The 21,199-nt window shown below is 50.0% G+C and overlaps 1 protein-coding gene across 2 annotated transcripts in view; it reads right to left on the reverse strand.

Moving 5' to 3' along the window:
- Positions 1 to 21,199, reverse strand: part of LOC144784432 (multidrug resistance-associated protein 1-like) — a 1,651,426-nt gene that overhangs the window by 173,602 nt on the left and 1,456,625 nt on the right. For both annotated transcript variants that reach the window (XM_078663183.1, XM_078663184.1), the window contains one exon: positions 13,803 to 13,969. In XM_078663183.1, the coding sequence (XP_078519309.1) occupies positions 13,803 to 13,969 (167 nt within the window). The remainder of the gene's footprint in view (positions 1 to 13,802; positions 13,970 to 21,199) is intronic.

The following is a 21,199-nucleotide window of genomic DNA, read 5'->3' on the forward strand; positions in this document are numbered from 1 at the left end:
GGAGTACCGTGGTCCACTCTTCAAAACAGCAACTTTTTAAAACACTGCCTGGGGTCGCATCGGGACTGCTAGCCCCAGAGATCTGAAGAAAACACAGATATAAATAATATAACTTGCACGTCAAAAAACAATATTCAGAAACAAGAGCACTAGCTCAAGTCATGACCAATTGGGCCTGAAAATAGTAGTGACGACAATGTGTTCAAGGACAAAAATGCACCCACTGGCTGCTGTTTCAATTAAATAAAGCAATAATCAGGGTTCAGTGGACCCCTCAAGCCTCTGGGCCCCAGTGTCACTGAACCTGCTGATCAAAGAAAGCTACACCCTACCTGAAAATAGGTTATCTGCCTGTTTAGGCTGAGGTCTGCAAGTTCTTGACACCAGGTTAACAGCCCCACAAACAGGGCATAGATCTAGCTCACTGATGTGGGTCGACAGATTCCCAGTCTCATTCACAGCGGCCATCGAGGTGGGATACCACAGACACAGAAGGACACGACCCGAGCCATTCAGTCCCTCTTTAAGCTATCTGGATGGCACACAAGCAAACCAGATGCTGTACTAGACACTGCAAACAAGGATAGGGTGCAGCCAAGTGTTGCTTGGAAGCATTTCTTGCATTTGCCATACTTAGACTGGTGTGGGGCATGTGACTTCACCATCCGCGGTGGAGCCTGATAGGTGCTGGACAAGTTCAAGGGATGGAGTGGTTACCATAAAGAGGAACCACACAAACCATGAGGGTCAGGAACAGTGCTCGCCAGGCTGAGCCACCACTCTCCTCTATAACAGTTGAAGAAATCGGACAGAAGCACTCAGCCTACATCAACAGATGAATTAGACATTTGCCGTTTAATAATCAAGACCGTCCTCCTTGCTGATTTCTCTGCGGACATTCTTAACTATTGGAAGGTGAGGTCAACCTCAAGAGTAATTAGGGGATCCTTGGATCACACAACTCATTTTGCAACTTACACTGCCTGCACTTTGGAAAAGAATCAGTTTTTTCCCCTTTTTGCTAGCAAAGATTCCTCGTCAGGGGGCTGGATTTGAATCAGATCCATGTTTCCACAGTGCCAGAGGAAACAGCAGGACCTAGCTAAATCCAAAGAAGACAGGACTTCTGCTGCAAGACTAGCTACAGCCAGGTCTTCAGTGCTGGTCTTCAGGTCGGAGTTGAGGCCCTTGAAAGCAGCTATAGCAGTCTATACTTACGTTGTCAGATAAAAGTGCAGGATTGAGTCCAGCTCCCAAAGACTTAAAACTGGGTAGAAGATTGGAACCAGGGACTATGTTCATGCTCATACAATTACAAACAGCCTAATTCCGGAATATCAGATACAGTTTTAACAAACCACTTCCTAACAATTGTGAGTGTTGAGTAACTCTGGTAGGCTGAATTAATACAGACTTCATACTACTACGGTTGCTTAAGGGTTACTGTTTATGAGGCACATAATGCTCAGGTATTCTGCAGTGTTTAAGTGGAATGGAAACGACGTATCAATTCACAGCACCAGAGACGTAACGCAAAATGAGGAGGACCCTGCAAAATGTTTCGAGGGACCAGAGTCTCCTAAGTGTCCCAGATATTCATTGGTCTTGGGCCGAAAGGAGGGCCCCCATGAAAGGTTGGGGACCTCTGAAGGCTTTGGGGCTCCCCGGTCTCGCAGAGGCTGCTGGAGCCTGAATTACACCCCTGGCGTGAGTTGTGAGAGTGTCAAGATTCAGTCTAATAGGCATGGGCTCTGTGGTCTCTCCTGCAGCAGCTGCACTACTCAAGGCGCCAGGAGTGCTCATGAAGTCATTTTGTCTCATGTGGTGTTGAAAATAAGTTCAGCCTTGACCCACCTCAGATTAGTCAGTAGATTGAGCACCTGGTCGGAGATCTACATGTAACCCGAAGGCCATAGGTTTGCATTCTGGCAGGACTGGGTCAACCGATCATCCTTCCATGGTCGATAATACCAATGCCCCATAACATCAGCCACTTTGAATGTGGTGCAATATACCGAAATAATACAGAGATAGCCCTGCATTAAAACATTACACATCTACATGTGCATTAAACATGGTAAAATAAACACATGCACATTACAGCATCTTTAAGCACAGGTTATATTACATCACTGCCCACAGTGAAGAAGACCGACACAGATTAACCGCTTAACAGGCTGAGACTGTCCTCAATTACAGACTACCTGACCAAATATTTATTCACAGTTTGATGCTAGCATTTACCATCATCCGCGGCGGTCAAGAGAAATAGAGAAAGAAAATATATACGGCTTACACCATGTGCATTAATCCCCGGGGAATGTTCTGCTGTCCTGGGCTGTCAAAGAGGGAACTCAAAATGCTGGAATAACATAACACAACCCATTGTTTAAATTATAGGCTCAGAGTTAACTCCCAAGCCTGAAACCACTAGTACATATTTTGTGACAACTGTTAATTTTTTGGCCCGTGATCAAACCAAGCTTAAAACGCACAAGTTACTTACCTTCGGTAACAATAGATCTGTAAGAAACAGTAGTTAGTGTTAGATTCCTTACCTTAGAATATCCCCAGGCGACAGACTGGATCCAGAAAGCTTTCATCAGCAGTACCCTTGAGCGTCAGTAGGCGTCGTCTGCGGCTCCGCGTCAGTCGTCGGGATGATGTCGTCAGAGTACTTAGATGCCGCTCTCGCGCTCTGACGTCAGTTCTGTACATAGCTTTCTGCGCCAGGAATGCAGAGCCATGCAAGAAACCGACACTGGTGCCATGAAACTAGGGCCCTCAAAGGGATGACCTTAACCCTAGATATCAGTTCGCAGAACGAGGAGGATGGGTGAGGCGGTAAGGAATCTAACACTAACTACTGTTTCTTACAGATATATTGTTAACAAAGTTAAGTAACTTGTGCATCTGAAAGAAACAGGTTAGTGTTAGATTCCTTACCTTAGAATAGATACCCCAGCATCTGCGAACTAAGATCACACCAGAAAGTCCTGGAGAACGGAACAGCTGAAAAAGACATCTCTCCGCACTTGGCTGTCCAGGCAGTAGTGCTTAGCAAACGTGTGCAGCGAGGCCCACGTAGCTGCCTGACAGATGTCCTGCAAGGGGACTCTCCGACCCAGGGCAGTAGTAGCTGCCATGGCTCGAGTGGAATGGGCACGCAGCCCCACAGGAGGCTCCTTTTTCGCCAAGGAATAACAGACCTTGATGCACAAAACGACCCACCAAGAGATGGTCCGCTTGTGCACCGCCCGTCCCTTCTTAGCGCCCACGTAACCAACAAAGCTGGTCGTCCACCCCAAACTGGCGTGTGCGGTCTAGATAGAAGGAGAGCGCACGTTTTGGGTCCAGACGGTGGAGCCTCTCTTCCTCTTTTGAGGGATGCAGAGGCGGAAAGAAGGTGGGCAAGGTGATGACTGCCCGATATGAAAGGCTGTAACCACCTTGGGCAGGAAAGAAGGACGAGTCATCAGAACAACCTTGTCCGGATGGACAAAGAGGAAAGGAGGCTTAGAAGACAGAGCCTGGAGCTCACTCACTCTCCTGGCAGAGGTGATGGCAACCAGGAATGCAGTTTTAAGAGTCAGAAGACGAAGAGGACAGTTATGAAGTGGCTCAAAGGGAGTACACATTAGATAAGTCAGTACAAGGTTCAAGTCCCACTGAGGCATCACAAAGTGAACAGGATACCTTTCAAGAATCTATTTACAACAGGCGACTTGAAAAGAGAAGGCTGATCAGGAAGCCTTAGGAAGGCTGAAATGGCCGAGAGATAGCCTTTGATAGTGCCCAGAGCAGAGCCCTGCTGGGCAAGAGAAAAAAGGAAGAGGAGAACCTCTAAAAGGGTGACAGAAAGTGGATCCACAGCCTTTGCTGTGCACCATGCCACACATTTGTTCCACCTGCAGGCGTATACCGTTTTTGTGGCAGGACGCCTGGCTGCCAGAATCAAGTCACAGACTTCAGGAGGGAAGTCAAAGGGCCTCAACTGCCGCCTCTCAATCTCAACGCATGTAGGTGGAGACTGGACAGGTTCGGGTGGAGGACCGTCTCCTACTGCTGCGACAGAAGGTCCTCCTGAAGAGGCAGACGAATCCGGGGATTGACTGACATACTGAGTAGCTCGGGATACCAGTATCTTCGTGCCCAGTCCGGAGTCACAAGAATGATTCGGGCCTGGTCTCGCCTGATCTTCAGCACTATGGGCAGAAGTGGTATAGGCGGAAAGGTGTACAACAGACCGCAACTCCACTCGCGACGAAAAGCGTCTCCGAGCGAGTGCCGCCTTGGAAATTTCAACGCGCAGAACTGATGTCAGTGCGCGTTCTCCTCGGTGGCGAATAGATCTAACCAAGGCTCTCCCCACTGCTGAATGAGACCTTGGGCCATATCCAAGTTCAGACGCCTTTCGTGATCCATCATGCACCGGCGGCTGAGTTCATCCGCCCCGGCGTTCAGGGAACCTGCCAGGTGTTGAACCACCAGGGTGACGCCCTGGTGTTCCAGCCATGTCCAGAGGCGCAGAGCTGTTTGTTGCAGTACCACATGGCGGCAGTGTTGTCCGTGAACACCTGCACTACACTTCCCCGGACAGAGGGAAGGAATGCCTTCAGCGCAAGTCGGATCGCCCGCAGCTCCAGAAGGTTGATATGGAGCTTGGGACTCTGCCGGAGACCAGAGGCCTCTGATCTCCGCCTCTCCCATATGGCCCACCCCCCCATCCCAGGAGGGACGCATCCATCACTACTACGTGCTCCGGTTGGGGAAGGGAGAGGGATCTGCCGCTGACCCAATCCCGGTTCGTGAGCCACCTCTGCAACTGACTCGCAGAGCCCTCCGAGATCAGGGCGTGGTCAGACCGGTTGCCCTGATGCTGTGCCCACTGAATCTTCAGGTCCCACTGCAGAGCCCGCATACGCCACCTGGCGTTATGCACCAATAGGATGCAGGAGGCCATCAGCCCCAGGAGCCGCAGCGTAAACCTGACCGAAACTTGGGATGAAGGCTGAAAGATCAGAATCAGAGCCTGAATATCCCGAACCCGCTGCTCGGGAGGATAAACCCCAAACTGCGCAGAGTCCAGAACCGCTCTGAAGAAAAGGAGCTTCTGAGAGGAGCATAGGTGTGACTTCGGCACGTTGATGGAGAACCCCTGCGAGTGCAGGAGGTCGGCCGTAGTCTGAAGACGACTGTCTGGGGCGAGCCCGCCTTCAACAACCAGTCAACGAGATAGGGGGAAGACGGAAACCCCTGATCTGCACAGATGAGCTACGACCACCGCCATCACTTTCGTGAGCACCCGAGCGGCACAGGTGAGGCCGAAGGGGAGCATGATAAAATTAAAGTGCTCGTGGCCTACCGTGAACCGCAGGTAGTGCCGGTGGGCCGGCAGGACGGGGATGTGGAAATACGCGTCCTTCAATTCCAACGCTACCATCCAGTCTTTAGGGTCTAGGGCAGCCAGGACCTGAGCCAAAGTCAGCATCTTGAACTTCTCCTTCCGGAGGAAGCCGTGGACGCTGACTCTCCGGAGGCCCAAGATAGGGCGTAGGCCCTCCTTTGCCTTTCTTGGGTACCAGAAAGTAGTGGGAGTAGCAACCACGTCCTACTTCTGGCCCAGGAATGCGCTCGATGGCCCCCTTGGCCAAGAGGGCCATAACTTCCTCTTGCAGAAGTTGCAAGTGATCCCCCGGCATGCGGTAGTACTGCGGTAGTACTGCGGTGGCATGGCTGGAGGGGACGCCTCTATGGGGAGGGAGAAGCCCCTTCGGACGATTTGCAACACCTACCTGTCCGACGTGATGGAACGCCAGTGGAGGAGGTGATGGCGTACCCTGCCGCCCACTGGTGTCGAATAGGCCTGAAAGCACGGACTAGGAAGGCTTTGAGGCAGATGCTGTGTGAGTGGATGTGATCTTACCTTGTCGTTGTCCCTCGGTATCGCCACAGAGGTTACCACATCTGTGACCGCGTTGAGGCTCGTTCTACGGCCTGTGGCTGTACGAATTTGTGGGGGCGCCCCTTACTTGGCCACGAAAGGGGTGAAAAGCAAAAATCTGCTGGTTCTGGCCCGACAGGCCCAAGGACTTGGCCGTAGCCCTCGAGTCCTAGAAACGCTCAAGCGCAATGTCTGCCTTGTTCGCCAAAAAGGTGACGGCCATCAAAGGGCATGTCCAGGAGCGTGGTCTGGACATCCCCCGAGAAATTGGCGGACCTCAGCCAGGCGTGGCGACGTATCGCCACCGTCGTGGAAATCGCTCTGGCCAGGAAGTCCGTGATATTCAGTCCATATCTGATTGAGTAGCGTGCTGCATCCCGCCCCTCGGCAAGTGCCTGGGCGAGCCGTGCCAGGGCCTCCTCTGGACACTGGGGCAGCACATCCGCAACCGTATCCCACATCACCCTAAGGCCCTGCAAACTGCAGGACTAACTATCAAGGCATCCAAATGCCAGATAGGGCAGGGAACTGTGGTGTACTTGGGCCACCTTGTTGGTGGAGGCCAGGTACAGTCCTATCAGCCCAAGATCCAGGCCATCCTGGACTGGGCAGCTCCAACCACCCAGACCCAAGTCAGGGCATTCCTTGGCTTAACTGGATACTAAAGGAGGTTTGTGAAAGGATATGGGTCCATTGTAACTCCCCTCACAGAACTCACCTCCAAGAAAATACACAAAAAGGTTAACTGGACAGTTAGTTGCCAAAAGGCTTTTGACACCCTGAAAGAAGCAATGTGCTTAGCACCAATTCTGAAGGCTCCAGATTATGCCAAGCAGTTCATAGTGCAGACTGATGCCTCTGAGCTAGGGACAGGAGCGGTCCTATCCCAGACCAATGATATAGGCCAAGACCAACCTGTTGCTTTTATATGCAGAAGGCTTTTCCCCAGGGAGCAGCATTGGAGTGCCATTGAGAGGGAGGCTGAAGAAGACGAAGAAGTTGAGACCATACTTGTTTGGCATTCACTTCTTAGTTCAAACTGATCACAGACCTCTCTGATGGCTAATGCAAATGAAAGGAGAAAATCCTTAACTGTTGAGGTGGTCCATTTCCCTACAGGGAATAGACTTTGAAGTGGAACCCAGACTAGGGACTGCCCATATCAATGTATATGAACTTTCCAGGTTCTTCCACATAGACAATGAAGACCCTGTAGGGAAAGGTTAGTCTCATCATCTTTCGTTTGTGGGGTGGTGAGAAAGTGCCCTCTTTCTTGCATGGTATGCCCCCACTTTTTGCTGAATTGCTGCTGTTCTTTGATGGAGTGTGCCCTGGGCTCCTGCTAATCAGGCACCCAGGGCCTATACCCCTTCCCTAAAATTGCACTGAAGCTTAAACCCAATTGGCATCTCTGGCCACATGTCAGCCCCTGGTAAATGGTACCACAGGTACCCAGGGTACTGTGACCAGAGAAGGCCTCTAAGGGCTGCAGCACTTATTGTGCCACCCTTAGAGGCCCTGTACCCGGACATTCACACACTGCCTTTGCAGGCTGTGTGTCTGGGTGCAGAACAAAGTTAAGAGACGACATAGCACACATCTGTGTGTGCCATGATCACAAACCACTGCCCTGGCATAAATCAGTCACCCCTATAGCTGGATGCCTTATGCCAATGTTGAGCCCAAGTCCATTCCTGGGCACTGTAAGTGCAGTGCTGCCATTAAGCGTATATGGTGCTGGGAGTTTGTCATTACAAACTCCACAACACCAAAATGGCTACACTGAAAACTGGTTAGGTTGGTATCTAACTTCTCAACACATTAAACCCACACTGACGCTACTGTGGGCTTTAATGAAAAATGCACACCGAGGGCATCTTAGAGATGCCCCCTGAAAACGAAGCCACCACTAGTGTCCTGGATGAGTGGCTGCTTTCAGCTGCCACCACCAGACATGTTTCTGGATCCCTGGGTCAAGAGCCTGCTGACCTCTGGGGCCTGAAACAATGGACATCCTGAGGTGCCAAGTCTCCTCCCCCAAGATGGGCAGGGTTCACGAAGGGGAAGCGTCAAAGGCATGCCGTCTTTAGGAGCCTCCGCAGACCATTTGCTGCTTTTAGAAACATGTCCCCACTGGTTCTACCCCCACTTTGGGCAGGAGAGCCAGCGTGAAAAACAAGTGAGGGAAAGAGGTGTGCCCACCTCTGCCAACTCCACCCCTCAGGTGGGGGAGGTGAGGAGAAGCACAACTTTGAGTCAACGCCATCTTGAGTATGGGGGACCCAACCAACCAGGGACAGGCTCCTGCCTCTCTCCCACTGAAGGGTGGCACCATAGGGGGCGTAACCACCCCAAAGAAGGGGTCCTTTATCTACCTGTAACACTCTTAAATCTTGTATTAAGGGGACACCCTGTACCATGCTTCCTCAGATCCAGCCTGACAACAAGAAAAGAAGAACAAGGACCAAACAGCCGTGCAGCCCTACCGGCCTGTCTCCCCTCGAATCTGCTCCTGTGAAATCCCGGTGTGTCCTGCAGCCAGCAACCTCGAAAACCCCGGAGGACCTGCCTGCCTTCATTTCAAAGACTGCTACTCCCGTGAACACTGGATTTGTTCAACTGCAACCTCTGACAACAGCCAGAGACCGCGAATCCAGCCCACCTTGCACCCGCCAAACCTGGCTCGAGCAAGAGTGGAAAAACACCACAAGTAGGTCACCCCGGCAATCCTGACCCAAGATCCAGCGACCCCATACCTGCCTCACGCCTCCAGCCAATGCCGGCAGTCTAAATCCAGAAGGCCCCCCAAACCGCGACCAGGAGTTGGTAAGAACATCCCAGCCCAAAAGGCACCCTTGCACCCGACGCCGCAGGGCCTTGCGTGCCCAAACAGACAGTGCCTAAACCAACCCTTAACTTCTCAACTTATCTCTCCAAGTGGTGGTCGCACCCAGAAGTCCTTCATCTCCCTGCCTGCAGTGCTTTTGCAAACCAGATGTTCTCCATCGAAAACAGGGCGCCCAATGTCGAAACAGCACTCTGCAGCCGACCGCCCCAGTGCCGCTGAGGGTGCACCTTTTGTGCTACTTTGTTTCCCCATTTGCCCTGGCCTTAAGCCTAGGAGCTTTGCTCCCACAACCCAGAGGCCTGTTTGCCAGCAGCCACCAACGGGAGGCCCGCTATCCCCCATTGGATAACACTGGGCCTCAAAACTCTGCACCCGGCCACCCTAGTGCAGCTGAGGGTGCAACAACAGTGCATCACTGACCATGAGGGACCCCAGAACCTTAACTCCCACAGTCGATTACTTACCTGTGAACCTGTTTTTCCTCCCTAGGATAACATTGACAATTTTCTTCCAAAAAGTTTCGAAGTGTGGAGTTTTGCAATTTAAAAATATTCTTGAAAAATCACACAAATAACCAAAACGTATTTACTTACCTGTTTACAGGAAAGGTCCCAGTGCTGAATCCAGGTATCCAGCACTGAGTAAGAAAAGTAACTTGGCTGTAATTTACTGAAAAAGCATATTCATTCCAATGTACTGTATTTGCAGCCTGCTGCCGTCCCCTGTAAATCAAGCTAAGTACACGTTCTATTGCATTTTCAAACTGTTCTATATTCAGCAACTTATTACTGAAAAGTATTTAATGCTTACCTGTGCCAGGGCTTGCTTGGTTCTAAAAATAAACAACCGTTTTTTAATACAAAAAACAATTGGCCTTGAGTTCATTTCTTGAGTGTGTGAATTCATTTGCTGACTGAGTGTGTACATGAAATGCTTAACACTGTCCTCTGATACTGCCTTACTGCTCGACCAGTCTACCACAAATAGAGAGTAAGGTTCTATCTAACTTTAACCTCTGCCTACCTCTGGGGTCACCTGGACTCTATACAGACTATACTTCATTTTCGTGTAGTATATGTAGAGCCAGTTTCCTATATTGGTGGATCAGCGGTGGGATACACAACTTGCATTTGTTGGACTACTTGGTTACCACCTGATCACACAATAGAATTCTTAAATTGCCTTTAGAATTATGATTTTTTTTAAATTGCCACTCTTACCAAACTACTAAAAGTCTTGTCAGAGCCTTGCGTAAGTCCCTTTAGAATTTTGGAAAATAAAAAGTCACTGTAGTCAAGGGCAGAGGGGTTAGAACTTATTTTGTTAGAATGTCTCAAAAACAGAAACCAGCTATTAGTGAAGGTAACCATAATAACATACAGGACATGGTTGATGAGCTTGACCTCACCCCTTACCTTCACTGGTCTTTCAAGGAAGGTCCTTATGTAAAATTAAAAATATACCAATGGGGCCTCATCCAACCAAACAAAAGCTCCAGGAGCTATTGGCTGAGTATTCAAAGGCCCACCCCTCTGAAAATGGTGATGACCAGTCAGAGGGAGTCTGAGGTGAGGAAGATGGAGAAAGGTGCCCACCTCCACCACTTCCTAGGGAAGAAACAAACCATGTTCCCTTACTTCCAAGAATCCACCCATGGGGACCTAGAGGCCACACCGGTGCACAAAACTAGGGCCCTGAAAGGGTTCTGGTGAGGACATTGAGGACAGCCTCAATGAAGGACAGCCTTTTAGCAAGGCTGACCAAAAGACTGGATCTAGAGTCCAGACTACTGGCTCTAGAGAGAGAAAGAAAGGTGATGGGTTTAGCACCCATCAATGGTGGCAGCAATCAAAATAAGGATAAAGATCAATGTTATGATCCTAAAATCCCCTAGGGATTGTCCCTAAATTTGAGGAGGGTGATTACATCACTAAATGGTTCACAGCCTTTGAGAGGGATTGTGACATGGGAAAGGTGAAGAAACCTCTCTGGGGGGCAGTCCTGTGGGAACTGTTCTCTGGTAACTGCAGACATATTCTCCTGCCCTTTCTGGGCCAGATGCTGGGACGTATGAAGAGAACGGTGCTTAGTAGAACCTTTTCGGCTTAGATGGTTCCGACAAGCAGCTGTGGCATAGACACTGCAGTGCAGACATGGGCAGACAATCCTGCCCATGAACTGGAAGTGGTCATTCGGAAATTTATCTAACTTTCATTAATAGGGTTTGTATGAAAGATAACGGATTTCCTATACATTTACTTTCTTAGGACAAAATCTCCCTCGACTGAGGAAGATAACATTCTTTATATTTGGATCTCACTAGTTTGTCAATACTTATTAAATCTGATCTATATTAAATTCAGTATGTACACTAATTATTTGCTTAAATCTGTTTTTATTTTCTATGTAAGGAACAAAGGCAGGGTCTAGGTGTACACAGCGTCAGGCCCACAACCCTACACAGGGCCGTGTAATTCTAAGGAGCCTCCAGGAGTTTAGAGGAGGCTTAACCGAGCTTTCTGGACACAGCATGACGTCTACAACCCTTGTTGAGCCGGCCGCGTGATAATCAAGACATAGTAGTGTAATACAATCATGGGTATTTTCAAGACCCTTAATAAACAGATATAGTATCATAACAGAGAGTGAAACCGAGTGTGTAGGCAAGAGGCTCACAAAAAGAGAGTAGTGATGAGCAGTCAGATAAGTGTCTAGGAGAAGACACTAATTATTTGAAAGTAGATAATACAATTCAGGTAAAAATATTCAGCAGATTCTGTTTCGTTATTTGCTGTGGTTAAATTAGGCTGATCTATGATTAACTGGCCTAGAGGTAGAATTACTTGGGAAATTACATCCATAAAAATTGAATGATAATTATTCCAAGGCCCCATATGATAATTGTTCATCTCCTAAGTATTCCAATCCCTTTCAGCACAGAATAAGATCGATCGGAGGACCTATGAGAATTGGTATGGTAGCTGAGATTATTCCGATATAGGAGAAATTAGATTGGAATATAAAAAATATATTCTATGAGGCCCAACACGTTTGCGATACAACACAACTGTCATTCACCCTATTCAATACGGTCTATAAATGTTTTATATCTTGCTCTCTGAACTCTATGTACTGCATATTTTAAATGACAAATGTCTATAATGTAATGTAACCCGCATCAACTCATTGTATACAGTGCTCTGATACCGTGATGGTGATGTTCTTGCTTTATAAAACACTATAAAAAAATAAAATAGGCACAAATGAGAAGCCAAAGTACAGCAATTCAAACATTGCAAGCAAAGAGCAATGTTTGCATCAATAGAAATTGTAGCTTAGGAGAGCACAATCAAAGGGCACCAGAGACTCCACAAAAATGAACTGTGCGTATCATGCACATTTTCATGTCATCCACCTGCATCAAATAATAAAGGGTTTATGGTGCCAACGATGATAAAACATAGTAAAATATTAACTATTGTTTTAGGGGAAAAAGTTGAGGCAACGTTGCAAATAAGGGAAGAAGACCAAAAACCATCACTGCCACAAGGTATTTTTAATGCTATCCACAAAGAAGTAGACCTGTATTTTGCTGGAACCAGTTATTCTACAAACACAAGTCAATGTGTGAAAATACTATGTAAGTAGTAGAGTGGGAGGTCGCACAGCTATTGCTTGAAAAGTTCGAATGGAGAAAAAGTTTCTTTTTTATGAGGTATGCAGCCTGGGTGGCGTCCCTTGTCAAAGACGTCGGGAAGTACAGTACAAAGAAGTGCCTGCAATGGTCATTACAGGCATCCCCTGGCGCTCCACTTTATGGTCCAATTACACAATTTTCAATGAATGATTTATATAGAGTTTTATTCAAAATGAAGACTATTCTTGTAATTTCATCAGTTCCATTTCAAAACATGTCATGTTTAGTGACAAAGTTCATCAATTGATCAATAGAAGTAACACAATACATGTCCAATGCATTTCGGGCTGTCCGCCCTTCATTTCATTTAAAATAAACAGAAGTACATGGCTAAGCATTTAAAAATTCGTGACTCTCCCATTCGTGACTGTCCCATGACGTGTGATGTGCCCTGGTGTGAGTGCATGCAAAAACTCAAGAGAGAAAAAATACATGTAAATGTTCTCACGTGTTATTCTTCTGTGGTCAGTGCCCCTTTGAAACTGAAATATAAACGAACATGTAAATGAAAATAAAAGTGTGCGTTCTAGCCAGCGGATGCGATATCGTGACACGCGTTCAAAAGAATGTAGGAAACTTACTTAGTTAGCGCATAAAGCGCGGTTTCTAAATGTCCATGTGGTGTTGTTGTTCTCGTGCGACGCGGATCTGTTTATTTTGGCATACCATTATTCGACATTGAATGTATTTTTGTTTGGTCTTGCTTCTAGCTTTTGTCCCGGATGAAGGGCGGACAGCCCGAAATGCATTGGACATGTATTGTGTTACTTCTATTGATCAATTGATGAACTTTGTCACTAAACATGACATGTTTTGAAATGGAACTGATGAAAATACAAGAATAGTCTTCATTTTGAATAAAACTCTATATAAATCATTCATTGAAAATTGCGTAATTGGACCATAAAGTGGAGCGCCAGGGGATGCCTGTAATGACCATTGCAGGCACTTCTTTGTAAAATACTATGTAAGGCATGCGTATGGGGTAGAAAGGTGGTAATCTTGACAGGAGATCAAGACTGAGGCTTTGCTTCCTGGGATTATCGAGCAGGGATCATTTAGGTAAAGATAATTTGCCAACTAAACTTAATTAAAGAGGCTATGGGTATTCCAGAATAAGAATCTATGAGAGTAATAAAAAATACAGGATGGGTTTGCAGCTTATCACACCTCAGCACCCAAACACATAGATCTGGAAGATACAACAAATTGCCTGGATCCCATAGATCAGCAGTTCAATGCCAATTGACTAACCTACATTTAAGGCCACATTTTAGCACAAAGATAAAATATTGAAATAGAAGGGTCATTACCTGAGATTCTCCCCTCCTTCAGAACACTCATGATTAAGTTTGTCTGGAAGACCAGATACAAAATTTTTCAAGTGAGCCAGTTCCAAGGATGACCAAACTTCTTCGTCTGAGTATTTGTTAAAGGGATCCAGATTCATCCGCAAGGAGCCTGAAAACAACACAGGATCCTACAAAAACAAATCAAGCGGTATACATGTATCCTAGGGTAAAGGAAAAGTCTGCTGTGTGTACTTGTACCATAAAAGAGTGCTCATAAGAGTATACATACAACAATGACATGCCAATGTTCAAGAACAGAGCTAAATGTGTGTTTCTCCAACGAGTCCGAGACATGTAAAAAAAGGTTATGCACGATGACATGCTGATTTGGTACTTTATTGTTGCTAGAACCAACTCACTTTTAATATCGGTGTAATATTAAGAAAAACTGACATTTGATAGAACTGAGTGACACTGTACCTATGCGAGTACATTGCTTTTTGCTGCACTGCCTATGTGTTTGGCATCAACATTCAAAAGCCCTGCAGTTAGGAATGTAGATTTATCTGATAATTGCCAACATGTGAGCTTCAATCATCCCAACACCTACATTGTATTGTTGAATTAATCCTCAAACCGATCTCCTTGTTTAAGGGGGAAGATCACATTGACTGCTTTACATTAATTTTTGTTTTAGCTGTTTGATACTACAAATGTGGCTAGTCTTATTTCAATCAAAACAGTCAACTTATGTATCAATTTAACTATAGACCAATTTAGTGACACAGTTCATTAGATACTTACGTTCTGAGTTAATGAATAAGTTACTTACCTTCGGTAACGATATATCTGTAAGAAATATTAGTAGTGATAGATTCCTTACCGTACAATTACCCCAAGGCGTCAGACTGGATCCGGAAAGATTTTGCCAGCAGTACCCCTGCGCGTCAGAAGGTGGCGTTGTGCAGCTGCGCGTCCGTCGTTGGCGTCATGCTCGCCGAGATGACGTCGCAGCAGCTACTTAGACACTGCCCTCGTGCACTTACGTCAGTTCTGTACACAACTTTCCGCGCTAGAAACGCAGAGCCATGCAATACAGACCACTGGTGCCTTGAAACTAGGGCTCTGAAAGGGATGACCTTAACCCTAGAAATCAGTTTGCAGAACGGGGAGGATGAGTGGGGCCGTAAGGAATCGATCACTACTAGTGTTTCTTACAGATATATTGTTACCGAAGGTAAGTAACTTGTTCATCTGAAAGAAACACATGTTGATAGATTCCTTACATTAGAAAAGATACCCCAGCAATACCAACCCCGGTGGTGGGTCTGTGAACCAAGATCACACCAGGAAGTCCCGGAGAACAGAAAGACCAAAGAAGTCATCTTGCCGGACTTGGCTGTCCAGGCAATAGTGCTCAGTAAAAGTGTGCAGCGAGGCCCACGTAGCTGCCTCACAGATGTCTTTTAAGTGGACATCACGTCCCAACGCCATAGTGGCAGCCGTCGCCCTGGTGGAATGTGCGAGCAGCCCCAGCAGAGATCCCTTTTTAGCCAGAGAACAACAGGCTTTAACACACAAGACGACCCATCGGGAGATAGTCCGCTTAAGTATGGCCCGACATTTCTTTGCGCCAACCTAGCCAACAAAGAGCTGGTCATCCACCCGGAATTGTTATGTGCGGTTCAAGTAAAACAAGAGCACATGTTTTGGGTCCAGACGGTGGAGCCACTCTTCCTCTCTAGAAGGAGGCGGAGGCGGAAAGAAGGTGGGCAAATTGATGGTCTGCCCCATGTGAAAGGCAGCGACAACCTTTGGCAGAAAGGATGGACGTCTTCTGAGCACAACCTTGTCCGGATGGACAGAAAGAAAAGGAGGTTTACAAGAAAGAGCCTGGAGCTCACTCATTCTCCTGGCAGAGGTGAGGACAACCAGGAAAGCAGTCTTCAAAGTCAGCAGTCAGCAGTCGAAGAGGACAGTTGTGAAGAGGCTCAAAGGGAGCGCACATTAGATATGTAAGAACCAGATTGAAGTCCCACTGCGGCATTACGGAAGGAATAGGAGAGAAAAGATAAGTAATGCCTTTGAGAAATCTATTTGCAACAGGGGACATGAAAATCGAGGGCTGATCAGGGAGCCTGAGAAAGGCCGAAATAGCAGATAGATAGCCCTTGATAGTGCCCAGAGCAGAGCACTGCAGGGCCAACGAAACAAGGAACAGAAGAACCTCTGAAAGGGGGGCAGAGAGAGGATTCACAGCCTTTGCTGTGCACCATGCCACAAACTTGTTCCACCTGCAGGTGTATACCAACTTAATGAAGGGATGCCTGGCTGCCAGAATGACATCATAGACTTCAGGAGGCAAGTCAAATGGCCTCAACTGCCGCCGCTCAATCTCCACGCATGGAGGTGGAGGCTGGACAGGTTCGGGTGGAGGAGCGTCGTCCCCTGCTGCTGCGACAGAAGGTCCTCCTGAAGAGGCAGACAAATCGGGGGATCGACTGACATGCTGAGTAGCTCGGGATACCAGTATCTTCGTGCCCAGTCCGGAGCCACAAGGATGACTTGGGCCAGGTCTCGCCGGATCTTCTTCAGCACTCTTGGCAGACGTGGTATAGGCGGAAAGGTGTACAAGAGACCGCAGCTCCAATCGTGACGAAAAGCGTCGCCGAGCGAGTGCCGCCTTGGACATTCCAACGCGCAGAACTGATGACATAGCGCGTTTTCTTCGGTGGGGAACTGCCGAAAGAGGCCTTGCGCCACGTCCGAGTTCAGACGCCATTCGTAATCCATCATGCACTGACGAGTTTGTCAGCCCTGGCGTTCAGGGAACCTGCCAGGTGTTGAACCACCAGGGTGACGCCCTGGTGTTCCAGCCATGTCCAGAGGCGCAGAGCCTCCTGACAGAGCGTCCACGACCCCACCCCACCCTGTTTGTTGCAGTACTACATGGCGGTGGTTTTGTCTGTGAACACCTGCACTACTCTTCCCCTGACAGAGGGAAGGAATGCTTTCAGTGCAAGCCAGATCACCCGCAGCTCCAGAAGGTTGATGTGGAGCCGGGACTCCGCCGGAGACCAGAGGCCTCTGATCTCCCTCATGTGGCCTCACCATCCCAGGAGGGAAGCAACTGTCACTACTATGTGCTCGGGTTGGGGCAGGGAGAGAGATCTACCGCTGACCCAATCGCGGTTCGTGAGCCACCACTGCAACTGTTTCGCAGCGCCCTCTGACATCCGGACGCAGCCGGACAGGTTGCCCTGATGCTGTGCCCACTGAAACTTCAGGTCCCACTGCAGAGCCCGCATCTGCCACCGAGCGTGATGCACCAGAAGGATGCAAGAGGCCCTCAGCTCCAGCACCCGCAGCGTCAACCTGACCGAGACTCGGGATAAGGGCTGAAAGATCGGAATCCGAGCCTGAATATCCCAAACCCGCTGTTCGGGGGGATAAACCCGAAACTGGGCTGAGTCCAGAACCACTCCGATGAAAAGGAGCATCTGAGAGGAGCACATGTGTGACTTCGGCACGTTGATGGAGAACCCCAGCAAGTGCAGGAGTTCAGCCGTAGTCTGGAGGTGGGAGACGACTGTTTGGGACGAGCCCGCCTTCAACAACCAATCGTCGAGATAGGGGAAGACAAACCCCTAATCTGCGCAGATGAGCTGCGACCACCGCCATCACTTTCGTGAACACCTGTGGGGCGCTGGTAATGCCGAAGGGAAACACGGTAAACTGAAAGTGCTTGTGGCCTACCGTGAACCGCAGGCAATGCCGGTGGGCCGGCAGGACGGGGATGTGGAAATACGCGTCCCTCAAGACCAACGATACCATCCAGTCTTCTGGGTCCAGGCAGCTAGGACTTGAGCTAAAGTCAGCATCTTGAACTTCTCCTTCCGGAGGAAGCTGTTGACACTCCTTAGATCCAAGATAGGGCGTAGGCCCCCTTTGCCCTTCTTGGGTACCAAAAAGTAGTGGGAATAGCAACCACGTCCTACTTCTGGCCCAGGAACACGCTCAACGGCCCCCTTGGCCAAGAGGGCCATAACTTCCTCCTGCAGAAGTTGCAAGTGATCCACCGACAGGCTGTGGTACTGCGGTGGCATGGCTGGAGGGGTCGCCTCGAAATGGAGGGAGTAGCCCCTTCGGACGATTTGCGGCACCCACCTGTCCGATGTGATGGAGCGCCAGTGGAGGAGGTGATGGTGAACCCTGCCCCCCCTGGCGTCGAATGGGCCTGAAAACTCGGACTAGGAGGATTTTGAGGCAGATGCTGTGGAAGCGAGTGTGGACTGACCTTGCCGGTGTCCCCCGGCACCGCCACGGCGGTTATCACGTCTGCGTTGAGGGTGGTTCTGCGGCCTGTGGCTAGCTAAACGTGTGGGGGCGCCCCTTCTGTGGCCACGAAAGGCGGAAGTCTGCTGGCGTTGGCCGAGGCCCAAGGACTTGGCATTAGCCCTGGAGTCCTTGAAACGCTCCAGCGCGCTGTCCGCCTTGTCGCCAAAGAGGCGACGGCCATCAAAGGGCATTTCCATAAGAGGCTTGGAGATCGCCCGAAAAGTTGGCGTACCTCAGCCAGGCGTGGCGGCGAACCGCCACCGTCGTGCAATCGCCCTGCCTAGCGAGTCTGTGGTATCCAGTTCACACCGGATAGAATATCGTGCTGCATCCATTCCCTCCGCAAGGACTTGGGTAAGCTTTGCCTGGACCTCCGCGGGTCACTGCGGCAGCACTTCCGCGACCATATCCCAGAAAGAGTGGGAGTAACGGCCCAAAAGGCAGGCGGTGTTGACAGACCGCAACCCAAACTCAGTGAGAACAGCTTCTTACCAAACTGGTCGAACCTTTTGGATTCCCGATCCGGAGGGGCGGTCGGGAACACCGTCTGGGAAGTTGAGGCCTGGATCACCAGGCTCTCAGGGGTGGGGTGAACAGACAGGAAATTGGGGTCGCCTGGAGCCGGGCGGGGGCGTCGGGCCACGTTCCGATCTACAGGGAGGCCTGTAGAGGGCTTGGACCAGGTGCCCAACAGAACGTCAGTGAGGGCTTCGTTGAACCGCAGGAGAGGCTCCGAGGAGCTTGCCTGCGGGTTGAGCACTTCAGTGAGGAGGTTAGTCCTCACGACCACGACTGGGAGCTCAAGAGCCAAGGCCTTGGCTGCCCTACTCAACACCATGCTGTAAGCAGCCCCCTCCTCTGTAGCCACGGTAGGAGGGGAGACAAAACCAGTGTCGGGCGAAGTGTCCAGACCACTGGCCTCCCCCAGTTCGTCTGCCCAGTCCTGGCTCAACGGGCACTGCAGTGCCAGAGGGTCCTCAGACCCCTCTCAATCCCCCTAGTCATCCATCTCCTGAAGGTCAGGAAGAAATGATGGAGCCGGGTCGTCGGTGAAGGGCTCACCGATTGGCGTTGAAAACTGCGCCGGGTGGCGCCGGTCCAATGCCGGATCCGGACCAGGGACGATGCCGCCCGAGGACGGCGCCGGGAGCGACACCCTTGGTGACGACGTCGGCGGAGGGATCGTAAGGTCGACCGGCGTCATCACAGATCCAGGCCTGGATCCTGAGGAACCCTGCGTCGTCAGGACCAAAGTCGTCGACGGCGCCCAAGCACCCGACGGCGCCGCGGCTGAAGCCGCCGGCCCACTTGGGCTCCCAGACAGGTCCGCTGGGCCCGAAGGCACCTCGGCGGGACCAGACAGAGGGAAGCGCGACCTCATGGCCATGAGGAAGGCGCTGATCTCCCCTGGTGTCGCGTTCAGCCCAGGGACCGGCGGGTATGTAGCTGGACGTGGCACTTGCGGCTCCAGCGAAGCCACGTGGGCGGTGTGGCCTGGACCCACGGTTGCGCCGCGTGAGCGTTGGGGGGGGGGGGGAGTCTGAAGAGCGATGGCGTCTCTTCGACTTCTTGTGCCTCGACTTACCTGAGGACTTGGAGCCCGACGAGTGGTGTCGACTTGCCGAGCTGTGATGACTGTGGCCCCGCGACCGGTCCCTCGGCCTCCTCCTGGACCGGGACCTTGAGCGGCACGGACCGACTGCCGGATCTCGAGGCGATTACGGGACTGCTCCCGACTAGCCTTCAACGTCAAGGCCCGGAAGTCGGGGCACGACTTGTCATCGTGGTCAGCCCAGCGGCAATAAAGGCACTGACGGTGGGGGTCGGTAACCGACATCAGTCGATTCCAGTTGTCGCAGGTTTTGAACCCGGGCATCCCTATCGGCACTGGAGTCGAGAATCGACTCGAGAAGATCCAAAAAAAGATCTAAAAATGTAGTCGAAAAGTGACTAGGAGTACTGCTCTACCCGGATCTGCGCTTGCTGTCGCGGAAAAAAGAACTGACGTCAGCACGCAAGGGCCGCGTCTAAGTACTCCGGCGACCACGAAGCCGACGACAGACACGGAGCGGCAGACGACGCCTACCGACACACAGGGGTACTGCTACGCAAAACTTTCCGGATCCAGTCTGACGCTTGGGGATTTTCTAAGGTAAGGAATCTAACACTAACCTGTTTCTTTCAGATTGTCAAGGCAGTAGTGCTTGGTAAACATGTGCAGCGAGGCCCACGCAGCTGCCTAACAAAAGTCCTGCAAGGGAAAGCCGCGTCCCAAGGCAGTATGGCTGCTGTTGCCCTGGTGGAATGGACATGCAGCCCCACAGGAGTCTCCTTCTTAGCCAACGAGTAACAGGCCTTGATACAGAGAACGACCCAATGAGAGATGGTCAATTTGTGCACTGCCCGACCTCTTTTGGCGCCCACGTAGCCAACAAAGAGCTGGTCATCCTCCCGGAACAGTTGTGTACACTTCAGATAGAACAAAGCGCACGTTTTGGGTCCAGACGGTGGAGCCTCTCTTCCTCTTTTGAATGGTGCGGAGGTAGAAAGGAGGTAGAAAGAAGGTAGGCAAAGTGATGGTCTGCCCGATGTGGAAGGGCCTGACAACCTTTGGCAAGAAAGAAGGACGGGTCCTTATAATCACCTTGTCCGGATTAACAGAAATGAAAGGAGGTTGGAAGAAAGAGCATGGAGCTCACTCACTCTTCTGGCAGAGGTGATAGCTACCAAGTAAGCCATCTTGAGAATGAGAAGACACAAAGGACAGTTATGAAGGGGCTAAAAGGGAGCGCACTTCAGATACGTCAAGAAAAGGTTCAAGTCCTATTGAGGTATTTTGAACGGCACAGGAGGAAATGTGTGCGTAATGCCTTTCAGAAAACGGTTAACAACTGGGGACTTAAAAAGAGAAGGCTGATCTGGAAGCCGTAGAAAGGCAGAGATGGCCGAAAGATAACCTTTGATAGTGCCCAGAGCAGAGCTTTGGTGGGCCAAAGAAAGAAGGAACAGAAGAACCTCGGAAAGAGGGGCAGAAAGGGGATCCACAGTCTTCGCTGTGGACCATGCCACAAACTTGTTCC

This window comes from Lissotriton helveticus, chromosome 10 (assembly GCF_964261635.1).
Source record: "Lissotriton helveticus chromosome 10, aLisHel1.1, whole genome shotgun sequence".
Classification (NCBI taxonomy): Eukaryota; Metazoa; Chordata; class Amphibia; order Caudata; family Salamandridae; genus Lissotriton; species Lissotriton helveticus.